At 38.1% G+C, this 17,140-nt stretch overlaps 1 protein-coding gene across 1 annotated transcript in view; it reads right to left on the bottom strand.

The window, feature by feature from the left end:
* Positions 1 to 17,140, bottom strand: part of LOC113183458 (putative ATP-dependent RNA helicase DDX60) — a 112,888-nt gene that overhangs the window by 28,690 nt on the left and 67,058 nt on the right. The window contains exons 23-29 of the mRNA XM_077792565.1: positions 12,927 to 13,031; positions 12,134 to 12,262; positions 10,977 to 11,101; positions 7,208 to 7,366; positions 3,463 to 3,610; positions 2,662 to 2,814; positions 506 to 610 (exon numbers count right to left, since the gene is read on the bottom strand). Coding sequence (XP_077648691.1) covers positions 506 to 610; positions 2,662 to 2,814; positions 3,463 to 3,610; positions 7,208 to 7,366; positions 10,977 to 11,101; positions 12,134 to 12,262; positions 12,927 to 13,031 — 924 coding nt within the window. The remainder of the gene's footprint in view (positions 1 to 505; positions 611 to 2,661; positions 2,815 to 3,462; positions 3,611 to 7,207; positions 7,367 to 10,976; positions 11,102 to 12,133; positions 12,263 to 12,926; positions 13,032 to 17,140) is intronic.

Raw genomic sequence — 17,140 nt, 5'->3', positions numbered from 1 at the left:
CCAAGATCGTATGAGGAAAGATGGTGGATTCAGAGACTGCAAGGCAAAAATCCAATATCACAAAGGAGAGTAATGGAGTAGGCTTTGTAATAGGCCATGTGCCAGGAGCAAGGAATATAAAAGGATTAAAGATAACTCCAGGGTTCAAACTCTTGTGCACAGTAAATGAACAGTGAATATTTATCAAGCATCTTTGATGGGGATCTTTCTTGCAAGTCATTTCATTTATTGCTTGAAAATGTATAAGGCAGCAATCATCACCCATACTCTGAACAAAAGAAAAGAATATCAAGCAGGTTATACGTCCTATCCAACGTCATATCAGCAGTGGTCACGTAATCCCAAACTCACATGCTGTCCACTATACAACAGCTAAAAATGGTAGCCAGGCAGTAATGAACTGAAACGTGTTTGTAAACTAATGATCCATGGTGTGGTTTGGATTAGTTTTTCTATTCTATGGCCATATTTTAGCAATATATTGAGAAGTTTATGCATAAAGTACCTGTCTGTAATTTAAGGCATCCAGATAGACTGAGTTTTGTGCAAAAACCACAGATTTACAAGGCATGTTGACTCCCAAAGCAAGTGTTCCGGTAGCTGTTACCACCTACAAAGAAGATAAAAACAATTAGCTCCTGAAATAGTGTTTGAATAGAATGAGCCTATTTCCTTCCACAAAAGTCCTGAAAACTTTTTCAGTGTCTAGACACATTGGCATTCTTTCTACTTCACAAACACACAAAGGACATTCTCAAATCAAGGTCATTATTTTGTGCACAATATATTTCCCCCAAATACTCATTTGTATGGGTCCTTTAATTGTCTGCTCCAATGGATCTCAGCATCTAAAATAATCATTCTCTATCATCATTATCTACCTCCCTGTCCTGCACTATTTATCTTCCTATTGTCTCTTAGCAACTACCTCAATAACATGACTGTTTACTTGTCTTATATCAGAATCTAAGTATCATTCACCACTGTATTCCCTGCACCAAGAACTGTCAATGGAACTTTATTTTTATTTGTTTATATGTGGTGCTAAGAATCAAACCCAGTGCCTCACGCTAGGCAAATGCTCTACCATTATGCTACAACCCAGCCCACCCAACTTGTTCATTTTTTAAACCTAATTTTGGATATTTTAAACAATTTTCTCTTTACTTTGATCATCATACATGCCCTTGTTAGTGTTAAGTTCATTAAGTAACTTTCTCTATTTATTCTGTAATTAAGTCCTATGCATCTATCAAAATGTACCATGTCATTTATAAATTATTTTTAGTTCTTTAATAAGAACAAAAATGAAGAGAAAGCAAGAGCACTGAAGTTAGAAAATGAGTAAATGCCTTTTTTAAAATGTGTTATTATAACAAATCTATCACTATTTCCATAGTTCCTTTCCTAGAGAGATCTAATTACTCATTTATCAAGCTATTAGTAATGTCACAACTACAATTCATCAGACACTATTTTGGACACAGGATATGCTGATCAAAATAGAGTGTCTCCTTTCCCTCAATTCACAATGCAGAATATTTCTTTCTTGTTATGAGCCTTTAACAAAAATAAATAGTTATTAGTTAAGAGAAAGGCTAAGCAAAGTTGTTAATGATATATTCTATTTTTTCCAGATAACACAATTAATCACCCTTTACCTACAATGTAAGATTCTCTGCAACATGTCAATTTATTAGGATTAAAAGATACTAACTAGCATAGCAGGATCCGTCTCAATTTCTCCTATCTCTCTCTCTCTTTCTCTCTCTCCTCCCTCCTCTCTCTCTCTCTCTCTCACACACACACACACACACACAGTCTATGTCATACAAAATTAAAAACAGATAATTTTTAAGTTGAGGTCTATTTTTAAACATTAGTCAAGATTCAAGCTCATATTATATAAACCTTTGTGTGAATTTATCCAGACTATCCTCATGTTCCTTCATGGGAAATGCTAAACAAAACAAAACAAGGGTTTGGCTTAAAAGTTATTTCTCGTATTCCTCCTCTTGTCTACACTCAGTGGTGGGAGAGAGAGCACTGAGTGACATATCAAAAACTGCGAGATAAGCAGCAGGCCCTGAGGAAGCAAAAGATTCTTGCCCTTATTTCAGCTAATGCATTAGAAAAAGATCTGATCAAAACTCTGCTCTAATGTCCTCCAAACCCATGTTACTCCATGATTTTGTGGACAAAATCATATAAACAGCTGACAAAATTCCCTAGATCTTTTTTTTCATATTTAAAGTTATTTTTATTTTTTTTTTATTTTTATTTTTATTATTGGTCGTTCAAAACATTACATAGTTCTTAATACATAAAATTCCCTAGATCTTACAAACAAAAAAGCAAGGGGTTGTGCTAAGATCAATATAGGTATACTTCATAGCAGAAATATTTAGAAAATTATCAGTTAAGGAAATATTTTTATTCTTATGAAAAGGTATAAACTGAATAGTACACTTCAAATCCCCTCTCCCTTTTAAATGAGATGGGGATGCACACACATATCATAAGCTGTAACAAAAAACAATGACAAAAAAGGCCTAATTATATGAGGAAAAAAAAGAAAAACAACAGCAATATTTTACATTTCATGAACATTCAGCTAGCATAGTTATAACTTCAATTTTTAGAATAAAAACATTTACCTACCCTAATAAATCCTCTCCTAAAGAGAATTTCAACCAACTGTTTTTCTTTGTTACTCATGCTGCTGTGGTGATAGCCAATGCCCCTTTCTGCCAAAGCTTTCAGTTCTGATCCTTTTCTTTCAAATCTTACCCGATGAAACACCATCTGCAATAACTGAAAGAAGCAAAAGATTTAGGGATTTTCATAATGTCTCATCTAACTTTAATTTAAATCATAATCATAATCATAATAAAAAGTTTAAGTGAAAATAACAAGCATACTACGTCATGGGGGTCAGGGGTCAGGGGTCAGGGCAGGAGCCTTAGGAGGTCTCCCCAGTGACATAGTCTTCTCAAAGAAAACAGAGCGGGGGAGGGAGGGAGGCGGGTGTGTGTGTGTGTGTGTGTGTGTGTGTGTGTGTGTGTGTAATATAAAAAGCCTCTAATTTTGAGAAATTCTATGAAGACTATTTGAAGGGGACTAGGCCAGGCAGACCCACATTTTCAAAAGAGGCATATGACATGGAAGTTCAGAACTCAGCTGTGGAAACAAGAACGATCGAAAGAAACATTGAAATGGTGCATGCTCTCCAGGGTGCACAGTTATTAATCAAGACATAATCTGTAAATCCTTTACCTGTCCTTCTTAGCTAGGCACTGGGAAGCCATTAAGAGTGACATGTAGCCCCAGATTCTATACACAGATTTCTCTTCTGGTAGGAATTACATTTAGTTATTATCCTAAGCACTGTCCATAATTAAGTCGCTCAAGCTGATGGATGAACACATCTCCAAGAGAAACACCCCCCTCCTAAGCACTGACCTCAGTGTCCATCATTTTTTGATCAGCGTATGTGCAGTCCGGAGGGATTTCCAGGTTCTTCTCCAGACTCTTCAGTAGATTATCGTGTTCAGCTTCATGCACGAAGTTTTTATCCAAGTTTCTGGGTTTTTTATGGCTTTTTTCATCTCTGTTTGTAAAAACGAAATTTTAAGAAAGGAAAATTCATGTTCTGCCACCACTGGAAGCCTAGGACTTGCCAAATGGCTGCCTTACACATCAGTACTCTCATGACTCCTTTCTCGAATGCACCTCTGGAGTTTAGATGCCTAGTGAGAAAGCTCCACGTGTATGTGTTTTCCTGGGATGTGATGTTGTGGCCTCACCAAGTCCAGTTCTCCCAGATGACCTTCTTCCCCTTGCTAAATGGAGACTTTCTCCCTTCCTCGACCTTCAGGACACTCAGCTTGGAGTAAGACAGATACTCTCCTTGCCAATTCCTGGACAATCTCCATCCTAGAGCAGAGGCCATGACTGCCCTGATTTGGTTGCTGAAAGTACCCAACTGCACCCATTCCCTGAAGAACTGCCCCCAACTGACCAGAGGCACCTGAAAATTTCCAGCTTCTGTTAAGGGTAAGGACGTGGCCCACACATATGAGTGTAACAGTGGTACCTTCACCTCCTGAATATAGCCCTCATTGCTCTAAGGCTTATTTTTTTTTTTTAAGTTTTTTCTCTCTTCTCTCCTCTCCCCATCGCTAACAAGATTTGGGAGACAGTTAATTGCCCTTGAACATACCCACTGCAGGGAGGTGATGCCTGCTGAGGATCTGGAAAGTGAATATCTCCCAAATTAACAAGTGAATCCTAACATGCCATCAGCGCACCCTGAGACCCCTACCAGAGCGCACCTAGAATGTAACCCTTGAAGTTTATTTAAAACCCCCCTGTCCCTCCCGATCCAGAGAGTCACAGGCTTTGGGTCAGGAGTCCCCTGTGTTTCTCCTTTGCTAGCAAAGCAATAAACCTTCTTTTTCCTTTTTCTCAAAACCAGATCCTCGTTACTAAATGGGCATTGATTGTCACAGGGGACAAAGACCAAGCTGAACTTTCGGTTACATGAGTTCTAAACGTCAGCCCCCTTGATGCAGGTGGGGATTCCGTGGTATTCCACAGCTTCCAGAAGGGCTAGGCACAGGCTGTTTTCTAGCAGAAAGGACACCCTGATCTTTTCCTCTTCACCTCCCCTTTCCTGCTTGCCTCATTCTCTATGTTACAGTTTCCTCATGAGCACACCCCATCAATGAAGCACTTACACAGATACCCACCCCATCTCATCATGTACCACTAAGGGCATCTGACCTAAGACACTCCTCCATCAACCCTTAGACTCTTGGTCTTCACACTGTATTCTCTACCACTACCACTTAATGTAATTTTGGTTTTTTTTTTTTTTTTTTTTTTTGGTAGCAGGGATTGAACCCAGGAACGCTTAACCACTGAATCACACCCCACCTCCTTTTATTTTTTATTTTGAGACATGGTCTGGCTAAGTTGTTTAGGGCTTCACTTAAGTCACTAAGGCTGGCTTTGAACTTGCAATCCTCCTGCCTCAGCCTCCACCTCCTGAGTCACTGAGATTACAGGTATATGCCACCATGCAGGCTTATAACAGCCTTTTATATGGACTCAGATCGCTTATTTTCTTTGAGTTATTTAGTTTCTCCCTCAACTGCGCACAAGAGATTCTAAATATGAGAAGGTGAGCTTACCTGTATTCCATCAGTCAGTATCCTCACCTCTAGATAACGTTACCTTTAACTCAGGGGAGAGCAGCATGACTATGAAAGGTCCCAGCCCTATGTTTGCACAATATGGGGCAAAGCACTTATGGAGGCCCACATATTGTTGTCCATAAGTTTTTAATCAAGATAATAAACTATCCAATATAATGCATTCTACCCTTCTAACTTAACAGACATAGCCCCAGAACAACCTAGAATTTAAAAGGGAGACAATGAGCTCTGGGTGGTCTTGTCTCCTTAGCTCCACTGGTCCTCCTTCACAGTGGTACTCTCTAACGTGTAATAAACAAGACAATCCCTCCTTACATTCAGTACAACAATAATGTTGAATAAGACACTGAAACAGCCTTAAATTTTTATGACTTGACTTGTTGGTCTCTAAATCCATCTTGAAATATGGCTCCTGGAGAGCTAAAGAAAGGTGCTAAGAAAGCCTCCCACTGTTCTCAGCTAAACTCATCTACTCTCCTCCTGCTAGGGACCCAAAACAGAGGGAGTACAACCAGAAGGATCAGCAGCACGTTCTAGCTTGCTCTAGGATATGGAATATCTAAGTCAGAGATGCTCTACAAATTGTTGCAACTTGAAGGGAAACAGTCACTACTTAGGAATATTTCTGGAACAATTATCTGCCAGGCTGTGTCGAGCATAGAGGTACAAAGAGGAAATATATAGTTTCTGTTGTAAAGAAGCTTAAAATTTAGGAAAAGAAATGAAGATTGAGTTACCCATATCTAAAATAGTTGGGACCAGATATTTTTAATATTGGGGGACAAATTAAATAAGTAAATAAGTAAACAAATAAACAAATAAATCAGAGTTCTGAAAATAATGACAAATATTTTTAGCCCATGTTTAGGCGGCAAACAGGAAGGAAGGCACTGGGGGCAGATAGGTCAGTTTATGGAAGGAATGAGATGAAAGAGAATGTCATGTGAAGACAAGGATAAATGTTGAATATCTCTAGAGGGATGTGGTGGGAAGAAGTAAAGACAAAGACTAAAACATTGAAGCCAGAATTAGGCAAGGGTAGGATCAAAAAATGTAGGGATTGAAATGTTAATTCAATCACTTCTTGGGATACCAGGCCCCTTTTTCTCTCCCGGGAGATGTCTATGTTACCCCTTTTTAAATAAGCTGTGCTTTATATGCTTGCCTGCATGTGCTTCTCTAATGTCATACTTCAACAGGTGACAGAGGAGAACTCGTCACCAGTAACCAGCAGTATCAACATGTTGGCATACCAACAATAGCCAGGGCTTAGATAACTTCACTGGTGAAGCAAGTAAGAAGGAACAACATTGAGCATGGGATCATTTAATCAATTTGAATGTTTGCAGGAACATTTGTGGGTTAGATTAAAGAATTGTGAACATCAAGATCTGAAATCAGAAAAGTAGATCTGTGCAATCATCCAGAGAAGACATGATGAAGACCTAAACCAGGCAGCGACTAAAGATGGAGAGGAGCACAGGGAGAGCATACACGTGCTGGCTCTAGAGGTGACAGAATTAGACACTGAGAGCAAGGAAGAGGGGACAATAGCAAAGCCCTTGAGATAACTGGCATCTCAATCAATCCAGCCCCCAGCTCATACAAAGAATCACACTGTGATGCTTTGTTTTGACCTGAGACAAAATATTCAGGCAACGTTTAAGTCTTCTGAGGACGGACTGAGAGAAAGAATTCACACATGTCTCGGATGTGCTTCTTTTGTGGGATGATTACCTAGGGTTATGTAAGCTATCCAGACAGATGGGTTGTGCTCCTGTCTCTCCCAATCTTGAATAAAACTGATCTGTGCCAGGAATATATGATAATGTCACTTAACTTTACCCCATTCTCCCTCTCAAATTTGCAAATGAGTCCAAACAGTAAGTAGAACTTCTTTGCAGAGCACCTTCAGAGTGTATTTCCCACTGGGACACGTGAGGTATTTTTAACTGTATGATGACCAACTCATTTAGTGAAATACTTACAGGAGCTTTTGTTTCTCCATGGACTTTCTAAGTTTTTGAAGTTTGCTAGCCATGATGTGGGCTTCCTTATCAGCTTTGGGGGGCCTTTGCATCTCTTGCTTTTCCTCCAGGAAAGCACTCACCCTTTTGGCACTGTCTTCTACAGCTCCTATTTTGAATCTGGAAACAAGAAGAATGCTTGCCTTGAAAATAATATCGTAAGTAAAATTCAAATCCTATTTCCATCTACTGCTGTTATCCTAACACATACCTGTTTGGTTTTTAAAGCCCATGTTTCTGAATTTTATCACGAATTACACACAAGATGTTGTGGATCCACTAAAGTTTTTTAGTTAACTCCTTTGTTCCCCTCATCCCCCATCACTCATGGGAATTCTTCCCGGAAGAGTCGTCAGTCAGACATTCCGGAGGAGAACATTTACATACATAAGAGAGACAGATATTCCATCCTTCCCAACCCTGCCTGAAATTAAGGGGGAGAAAATGTTTTTTGGCAATCAAAAGGTTTGTTTTTGGCAGGTTGGAAAGAATCATAGGTTCTCACCCTTGACTTTTGTAACATGATGACTTTCTTTCCAGAGATCAGATAAAACCAGGTATTGTGCCTTTACCATCCAGAAATGCCTCCAAGGTCTAGGCTTTATATTTTTGGAAATGTAAATTTGATCTTTAGCCATTTTTTCAATTAATTGATCAGATACAAGAGAACCAAATGGTTACTAATTGAAAAAATGGCTAAAGATCAAATTCTCATGATAAGTGAAAAGTAAAATATTAAGTAAAAGTATGTATTCCTATGTTTACATCACATGCATTTCCCAGCATCTAGAATCTAGGGCTTTCTATAGGAATCCTGAAATAAAATTCATGAAAGTTTTTATTTTGCTACTTAAACTTGTTAGAAAATGCTGTAGCCAGAAGTAATCACGAGGCATTATCATTATTCCAGCCAGAGCTTATTATAGCAAATAATAGTCTGGGTCATATAAAGTCTAAGTTTTAAAGTCTAAGTTGTGAGGCACAGGGCTTTTCTAGCAAAGTCTTTGTAGAGTTAACATTAAAAGGAAATGTGGTGGACTGGGGTTGTGGCTCAGTGGTGCAGCGTTTGCCTTGCCCATGTGGGGAACTGGTTTCACTCCTCAGCACTACATAAAAACAAATAAATCAAAATAATAGTATTATGTCCATCTACAACTAAAAAAAAAATAAAATTAAAAAAAGAAATGTTGTTAGCTAGTGAAAATTAAATAAACTGGCACACTGGTGAGGTAAGGACTAAGAAAATGACAATCTATGCCATATGGCAAGACATTTAAAACTTCAGACAATAAAATAATAATATTAAATGTTTATAGTATACTTACTATTGTCATATACCATTTTAAGTGGCTGAAATTATTTTAAGTGGCTTAAATGTATTAGTTCAGGCACTATTACTGTCTCTATTATGCAAATGCAAAGGGAGATACAAAGAGATTGAGTGACATGCCCAAGAGTACTCCGCTTGACAGTGGAAGAGTCTAGTCTCCAAACCCATGTTCTTAACTATAATGTTACGATGCTTCTCTTTTTGCAATAATGTAAGTTACTGGGAACTAAGCGTATGTTTTTTTTTAAATACTAGATTATTTAGACATCATTTTGTCTTTTAAATCTCTCTGATTTTCTATATAGAATGAATACAACCTAAAAATTGGACCTTAGCCAATAATATTCAGTAGTAGTGTAATAATTGCTTTCATTCTAACCCCAACCCTGTGCATTATGGTTTTTTTATCATCTCATCTTGCAAACGAGAAATCTAAGGCTTAAAATCATCATGTATTAACACAGCTAATGAGAAATCTAAGGCTTAAAATCCTCCAGAAATAACACAGCTAATAGGGGGCAGAGGTGGCATTCAAGCTTGGGCCGGGCTTTGAAGTATATGCCCTTGAGCACACACCCATGTTGCCCAAATAACGGGTTCCACACTTTTTTTTTTTCAGAGACCAGACTATAGAAAGTTGATAGCTACACTACTCTTTGAAAAGCTCTTAGAGGTAGAACTTGAGCCCAAATTCTCAGGTCTCTGAGAAGTTAGGACTACTTATGACTAAATCACACTGCATAAGACCAAGGATTTTCACAATTTAATTTGTAGAGAACCCAAGATTCCATAGAAAGTTACCAAGATTTTAACTCCTTGAGCAGAATTAAGTCTTTGATGTTTTGTGAAATATTTTCTTTTTTTGAGTACTTTATGTACATCCAGATGTTCAAAGCATGTCACCCCAAACTGTACTATTCTAGCATATTAACTAATTTGAGTTAAAGGCACTTGAAAAATAGCAGGTGGAAGAATGTGTTCATAAAAGTAGGAGACCAAATGCACATATGAAAGACATTCTCCTCATACCAGAAAAAAAAATAACCTTCTTATCATCAAGGATGAGAAGTTGAAGCCAATGAAAATCCCATATAAAATTGGTTGAACTAACCCTTATCCTGCTAGTCAATCTTCCACCCAATTAATCACCCCGACCCAATCTCTTTTGCTCAGGTCACATTTTCACAACTTCTCACTCTTTGTCCATTTCAGCATCAAGCGTCCTGCTCTGTGTCTTTGGATCTTTGTTTCCTTATGAAAGATCCCATGCCACATAAAATTTAAATTAATTTATAGGATTTTCTCCCATTGAAATTTCTTATGTCCATTTCATTCACAAACCCAGCAAGAAAAAAACCTACGGGGACAGAGGTAAAATGTTGCCTCCCCTGCATTATAAGTTTATGAAAACAAACACTTATTTTTTTTTCTATTTTGTAGACAGGCATTTATAAATATTCCAGAGACACAGAATGATTTTTGTCTCGCTGACATCCATGGTGATGCTTGAAAACGAGAAAAGTAAGCTGTATGAATTCTTCATGGTGCAGAAATTGATTTTCCTTGTCCCAATAGTGAAGATAAAAGTAGTGATTTTTATTGTAACCCTTAAAATTTCCAAATACAGCCTTACATTCACCTATCATCATTATCGTGAATGTGCACTACCAATAATGATTCATTACTATTTATATGTGAACAAATTACACTAAACTTCAGTATCTGAACAAGATTACATGTCTTTGTTTATATAAAGATTTCATGGCCTCAGTATAGTTAGAAAGTATCTAGAGTGAATCAAGTATTCTATGCTGATCCCAAACTGTATCATCAAGGTTTATCCAGGATACAGAATATGATCCACTACATAAATTATACATTGATGCTGGACTAATTGAACTCCTATGTTTAAGTTATGTTATATGATAACATATAAAATTTAGCAAGATATCAATACCTCTAGGTGATAGTGTTCATTATTATGAATTAAAAATACTAAAACACCCTACCAATAAATAATCTAGCATATTGTAAGATATTTTATGTGAGACAGTAGTGTGCATGTACATTTAATTTGTTTTACAAAAGATCTAGGTATGTATTGAAAGTTAACAAGATCTAAAAATAATAACAACAACAATAATAAAGTAATAAAAAGCTTACAGAAAAAACGAAAAAATATCAAAGCAAATAAAAAAGACAATTTTTAATAGCACAACTAAAATATTCTATAAGAATTGAACTTAGAAAGGTGTATTTTTAAACAACATGCATTTGAATAAAAAATGGGCACCAAAAATAATAATAAATACTATATTACAGCATTGAAGTTTGTATAACTCTCCCTTAAAGGGATGAGTCTAATATAAATTTAAATAAAGAACAAATTAAATAACTTACAAGAAGAACAATGCAGGCAACTTCCCCATTGTCTTTAGCTTCTCAACAAGAAGTGGAAATAGTTTTAGCATATTTCCTGAATAAGAGCTTGCGTGAGGACTCAGTTTTCTCAGTACCTCTTTGGCCTGTGGAAGGAATAAAACACATTGTGTTTAGTTCTGCATAGTAAAGAATAAAGTCACTATTTCTGGCAAAAATATTTCCATCGTCATCTTATCCTTCTCCATGGTTCCTTAAAATAGTCATAAGAGGCTATGTTATGAAACTACACCAAGAACCTCCAAAGAAATATGCAGCCATTAGACCAGAAAACAAAAATTTGTTAGAAACATCACACACACACACACACACACACACACACACACACACACAATGTGTAACTTCTAAGGCAGCTCAATCTGTCAGAAAGAGGAGGATGGCTCAGTAATTAATGCTTGTTCCACTATGGTAGAAGGTTATGGGAAGCCAGTTCCTCGCCCCCCCCCCGCCCGCCATATTGGAAAATCACTCTCTAACACATTTTTAAAACAACCAAAAGAAAGTGTGAGTTAATTGTATTCTGCTTCTTCCTGGAAGAAAATCAAATTAGAGTGAGAAAAAAATATCACATGAGCAATTTCCATATACGTCACTCCTAAAACAATCAGAACCTCCATTTGTGAAAACATATGACCAATATAAAAACCATCAACATGTTTAAAATAAATATGTATAAAATATGATTCTGGGTTGAGTTCTTAACACAGCATTTATTCCTCTAATTTGAAATAAAAATCATAAAAAAAGAATATCCAAGATTAAAAAGGAAAGAGGAATAAAATCTCTCAGCTCCTGTGAGTCAAGTGTCTGCTCTGGAGGCATCAACACCAGGAGCACTATGGATACTTACTCTTCTTCCTCTTCCTGTGGGTAAAAACACCCAAGAGGAATCAACAGCCTCTGGGTCATGTTTTAGGGGTCACTGAGAATCAGGCTAACACCAAATTCCTTTCTCTCTTTTTATTCCATCTCTGAATCACTAGATTTCCTGTTCAACATAAAATTCTAAAATAAATATTGAAAATTTAAAAAAAAACACAAACAGTATTAACCGAGTACTATAACTCAAGAAAATGATAAAGACTATTGAGTGCTTTCCAAAAACGTGTGAAAATTACCTTTTCTTCATTGCCATTTTTAACCCAACTTGTTAATTCTGCCTTTAAGCTCTCTTCGTATTTTCTAGCGTCCGACTTTTTAATGACTAATTTATTCTTAAAATGAATGAAATTCTCTGGACACAGTTTCTGGAAAATAAATACCACAGCATTACATAAAATTATGCCAGAAAATCTAAAGATGTTTTCAACTTCTGTCTCATTGACAGCAAACCCAAGCTTTTGCGGGTAGGAGAGGTGAAGATCTTTTTATCTCCCTGTAGCTTCTAAAACATAAAACAAAGAGAATGCAAAAGCTCTTCAAAGGAAAGGGTTCAGAACAACAAAATCAAAGAAGGAAACAGCAATTGGGACACAAGGAGGCAAGTGTTGTGAAAGACAACAGCAGACCAGAAATCCAAGGTATAGGAGGGGACCAAACATTGTCATATCCCAGAAGCTGAAAGAAGAAATATTTGCACGATTTAAAATAAAACGCCAATTAAACGGATGCGATACAGCAATCTGTATACGGGGTAAAATTGGGAGTTCATAACCCACTTGAATCAAACTGTGAAATATGATGTATTAAGAACTATGTAATGTTTTGAACGACCAACAATAAAAAAAAAAAACTATTAAAACATAAAGTGTTAGGAAGAGGAATGTATGAGAAGGAGCCATTTTATTTTGGAAAGGGTCCACTAATAATTTTAAAAGGTCAAATACAAGTGACAAAGGATGAGAGCTTATCATTCTAAACCGCAGTATTACCATCCTCTTTAATGACATTAATTCAATGAATACTATTTACCTGGGCATTGGGCCAGTTGTTCCAGGTTTCAAGCATGGTGTCATAAAGTTGTATGCTTTCTCGAGGTGAAAAGGTTAGATCAGAAGGAAATCCACATCTTTCGATCTATGTTTAAAACAAAATTGAACTTTTTAATATTCTTTTTCTATTTTATCTTCTAACTTACTCTTTGCTACAAGACATTGAGAGACACTAAACTAAAATATTCAATTGTTGAGTGATAGGTATTAAGTGCTAATAAAATACTTTCCATCAATGACCCTGAATTACTAAAATAGAAAAAAAAAGAGTTTACCAAAAAGCTTTTATTTATTTCCTAAAACTTTGCAATTAGGCTGACTTTTTTTTTTTGTAGACTGCTTTTATAGTTCAGATCAGAGTGATGGGAAGCCAAAAGATTTGTGGACTCTGTTTAAACAAGACTACACAAACTCTACCCTGCAATTGCAATTGAAATTAATTTAACTAAGAATATGAATATTCTTTTTTAAGTGTACTGAGTAAGGCTAAGAAGGAGAAATATTTGCCTAAGTTCCAAGACAGAAACTAGGTCAGCTTCAAGATAAAAGCTCTCAGACCACCTTCAAGACACTCCAAAATATTTCTTCCATAGACCACTGATGGGTGTGCTTTAAGTCTACTTGGATGTGCCCACCATTCTGTTTTTCCACAAATATTTTAAGTGAAAATAAAAAAAATATCTGTCCTCAAAAAATTTTATTGTGATATGCTCTACCGATTTCAATGTTACTACTATAGATTGATTTCATATGAAATCTTGATCCTTGAAATGTTAATAGGTATTTGCTCTAAACTGAACATTTGTGTCCTTTCCAAATTCATATGTTGAAACCTAAGCCCTAATGGAGGCTTTTGGAGGTAATATCTTTGGGAGGTAATTCAGTTACGAGGGTGGAACTCTCACAAATAGAATTAATTTTGTTATATAAGAAACCCCGCATTAGGTGGAATCCCACCAGCCAAGCCCACACGGACCCTTGGGCCGAGCACGGGTTCTCAGAAGGGGAAGGAAGCGGTACAGTCCCATCCCCCACAGCGGACACTCCGCCGAGGCAGTCAGCGGCCACCATCCGGGAAAGCTGAAGGATACACCGCCACTCTCCTTCAGAGTGCGACATCAAAACAGGTCGGTGTCATTCAGCTCACCCCCCAGACAGCGGGAATTCGCATAAAATCTCTCCTAGGCTTGCCGGGAGAGGGAGTATCAAGCTGAGCCTCCATACAGGCTAGGGGGAAACCAGAGACACCTGACCTCCAACCCCTCCTCCCAGTAGCAGCCAAAAGGAAACCTGGCTAGCCAGCGCTGGGGGAGGGGCAAGCAGAAAAAATCAAAGTGATAGAGTGCCAGGGATCCCAGCAGCCTGCAGCAGGGCCCGGAGATCCAGGCCAACTGATTCGCGTGGCCTGCCCTGCGGCTACAGAAGGCGTGGCGCCTCAGTGAAGCCATTAATTGGCAAGCAGGGAGGTTAGGGAAGGCCATTAGGTGGAATCCCACCAGCCAAGCCCACACGGACCCTTGGGCCGAGCACGGGATCTCAGAAGGGGAAGGAAGCGGTACAGTCCCATCCCCCACAGCGGACACTCCGCCGAGGCAGTCAGCGACCACCATCCGGGAAAGCTGAAGGATACACCGCCACTCTCCTTCAGAGTGCAACATCAAAACAGCGGACACTCCATCCAGGCAGTCAGTGGCCACCATCCGGGAAAGCTGAAGAATACACCACCACTCTCCAACAGCTTGCAACATCAAAACAGCCAGCAGCAGGACCCCGGAGATCCAGGCCAACTGATTCGCGCGGCCTGCCCCGCAGCTACAGAAGGCGTGGCGCCTCAGAGAAGCCATTAATTAGCAAGCAGGGAGGTTAGGGACTGCCATTAGGTGGAATCCCGCCAGCCAAGCCCACCGCCCACGCCCGGAACAGGCCCAGCGATCTGCCAGCATTGTAGTCACGACACCCCAATTGGAATAGGGACAGAGCAGAGCCGCCTTCCACTCCCGGAACAGGCCCAGAGAGCCGCCAGCGTGGTAGACACGTCACCCCAATTGGAGTAGGGGCACAGCCGCCGCCCGCACCTGCAAGGGAGACTTTTCAAGTATACAAGAGCAACATAAATAAATACGGGGTAAATTTCAAAACACAACAGTTGCACCAAGCAGAAAGAAACGCGAGCAGTATGAAAAGACAAGGAAAGAAAGGACCACAAGCAATGCAGGTCAACTCAACTTTAGAAGAGGTAATAGCTGCAACAGATGGAATATCAGATAAAGAGTTCAGGATATATATGCTTCAGATGATCTGGAGTCTCAAGGAAGACATGAGACAGCAAAATCAGACAATGAAAGATCACATCGACAAACAAATCCAGGAAGTAAAAGATCAATTTCACAGGGAGATAGAGGTAATAAAAAACAAACAAATTGAAATTCTAGAAATGCAGGAAACAATAAACCAACTTAAAAACTCAATTGAGAATACTACCAGCAGAGTAGATCACTTAGAAGAGAGAACATCAGACAATGAAGACAAAGTATTTCAACTGGAAAAGAACATAGACAGCTCAGCAAGTCTGCTAAGAAACCATGAGCAGAACATCCAAGAATTACGGGACAATATCAAAAGACCAAATTTAAGAGTCATTGGGATACAGGAAGGCACAGAGCTCCATTCCAAAGGAATAAACAGTCTATTCAGTGAAATAATACGAGAAAACTTCCCAGATTTGAAGATTGAGACAGAATCCCAAATCCTAGAAGCCTACAGGACGCCGAATGTGCAAAATCATAAGAGATCCACACCTAGACACATTATAATGAAGATGTCCAACATACAGAATAAGGAGAGAATTTTAAAAGCTGCAAGAGAAAGAAAGCAGATTACATTTAGGGGTAAACCAATCAGGATAACAGCTGATCTCTCAACACAGACTCTGAAAGCTAGAAGATCCTGGAATAACATATTTCAAACACTGAAAGACAATGGGCTCCAACCAAGAATCGTGTATCCGGCGAAATTAAGCTTCAGGTTAGAAGATGAAATTAAAACCTTCCACAATAAACAAAAGTTAAAAGAATTCGCAGCTAGAAAACCATCTCTTCAAAAAATCCTTGGCAAAACATTACAGGAAGAGGAAATGGAAAACAACATTGAAAACCAACAATGGGAGGTAGGACAGTAAAGGGGGGAAAGTAGTCAAAGAGGATAACAAATCAGGTTTAGTAACATCAATAAACAAAAATGGATAGAAGAACAAACCATATCTCAATAATAACCCTAAATGTTAATGGCTTAAACTCACCAATTAAGAGACACAGGCTAGTAGAATGGATCAAAAAACAAGACCCAACAATATGCTGTCTACAGGAGACGCATTTGATAGGAAAAGATATACATAGACTGAAGGTGAAAGGTTGGGAAAAATCATATCACTCATATGGACCACGGAAACAAGCAGGAGTGTCCATACTCATATCTAATAAAATAGATTTCAAGACAAAGCTAATCAAAAGGGATATAGAAGGACACTTCATACTGCTCAAGGGAACCATACACCAACAAGACATAACAATCATAAATATATATGCCCCAAACAATGGTGCAGCTGTATTCATCAAGCAAACTCTTCTCAAGTTCAAGAGTCTAATAGACCAACATACAATAATCATGGGAGACTTCAACACACCTCTCTCACCACTGGACAGATCTTCCAAACAAAAGTTAAATAAGGAAACTATAGAACTCAATAACACAATTAACAACCTAGACTTAATTGACATATATAGACTATACCACCCAACATCAAGTAGCTACACTTTTTTCTCAGCAGCACATGGAACCTTCTCAAAAATAGACCATATACTATGTCACAGGGCAACTCTTAGACAATACAAAGGGGTAGAGATAATACCATGCATCTTATCTGATCATAATGGAATGAAACTGAAAATCAATGATAAAAGAAGAAAGGAAAAAGCAAGCATCACCTGGAGAATGAACAATAGGTTGCTGAGTGATCAATGGGTTTTAGAAGACATCAAGGAGGAAATTAAAAAATTCCTAGAGTTAAATGAAAACACAGACACAACATATCGGAATCTATGGGACACATTGAAAGCAGTTCTAAGAGGAAAATTCATTGCTTGGAGTTCATTCCTCAAAAAAAGAAAAAACCAACAAATAAATGATCTCATACTT

The sequence above is a fragment of the Urocitellus parryii genome, chromosome 14, assembly GCF_045843805.1.
Source record: "Urocitellus parryii isolate mUroPar1 chromosome 14, mUroPar1.hap1, whole genome shotgun sequence".
Taxonomy (NCBI): Eukaryota; Metazoa; Chordata; class Mammalia; order Rodentia; family Sciuridae; genus Urocitellus; species Urocitellus parryii.
This window is presented reverse-complemented; position numbering and strand designations above follow the sequence as displayed.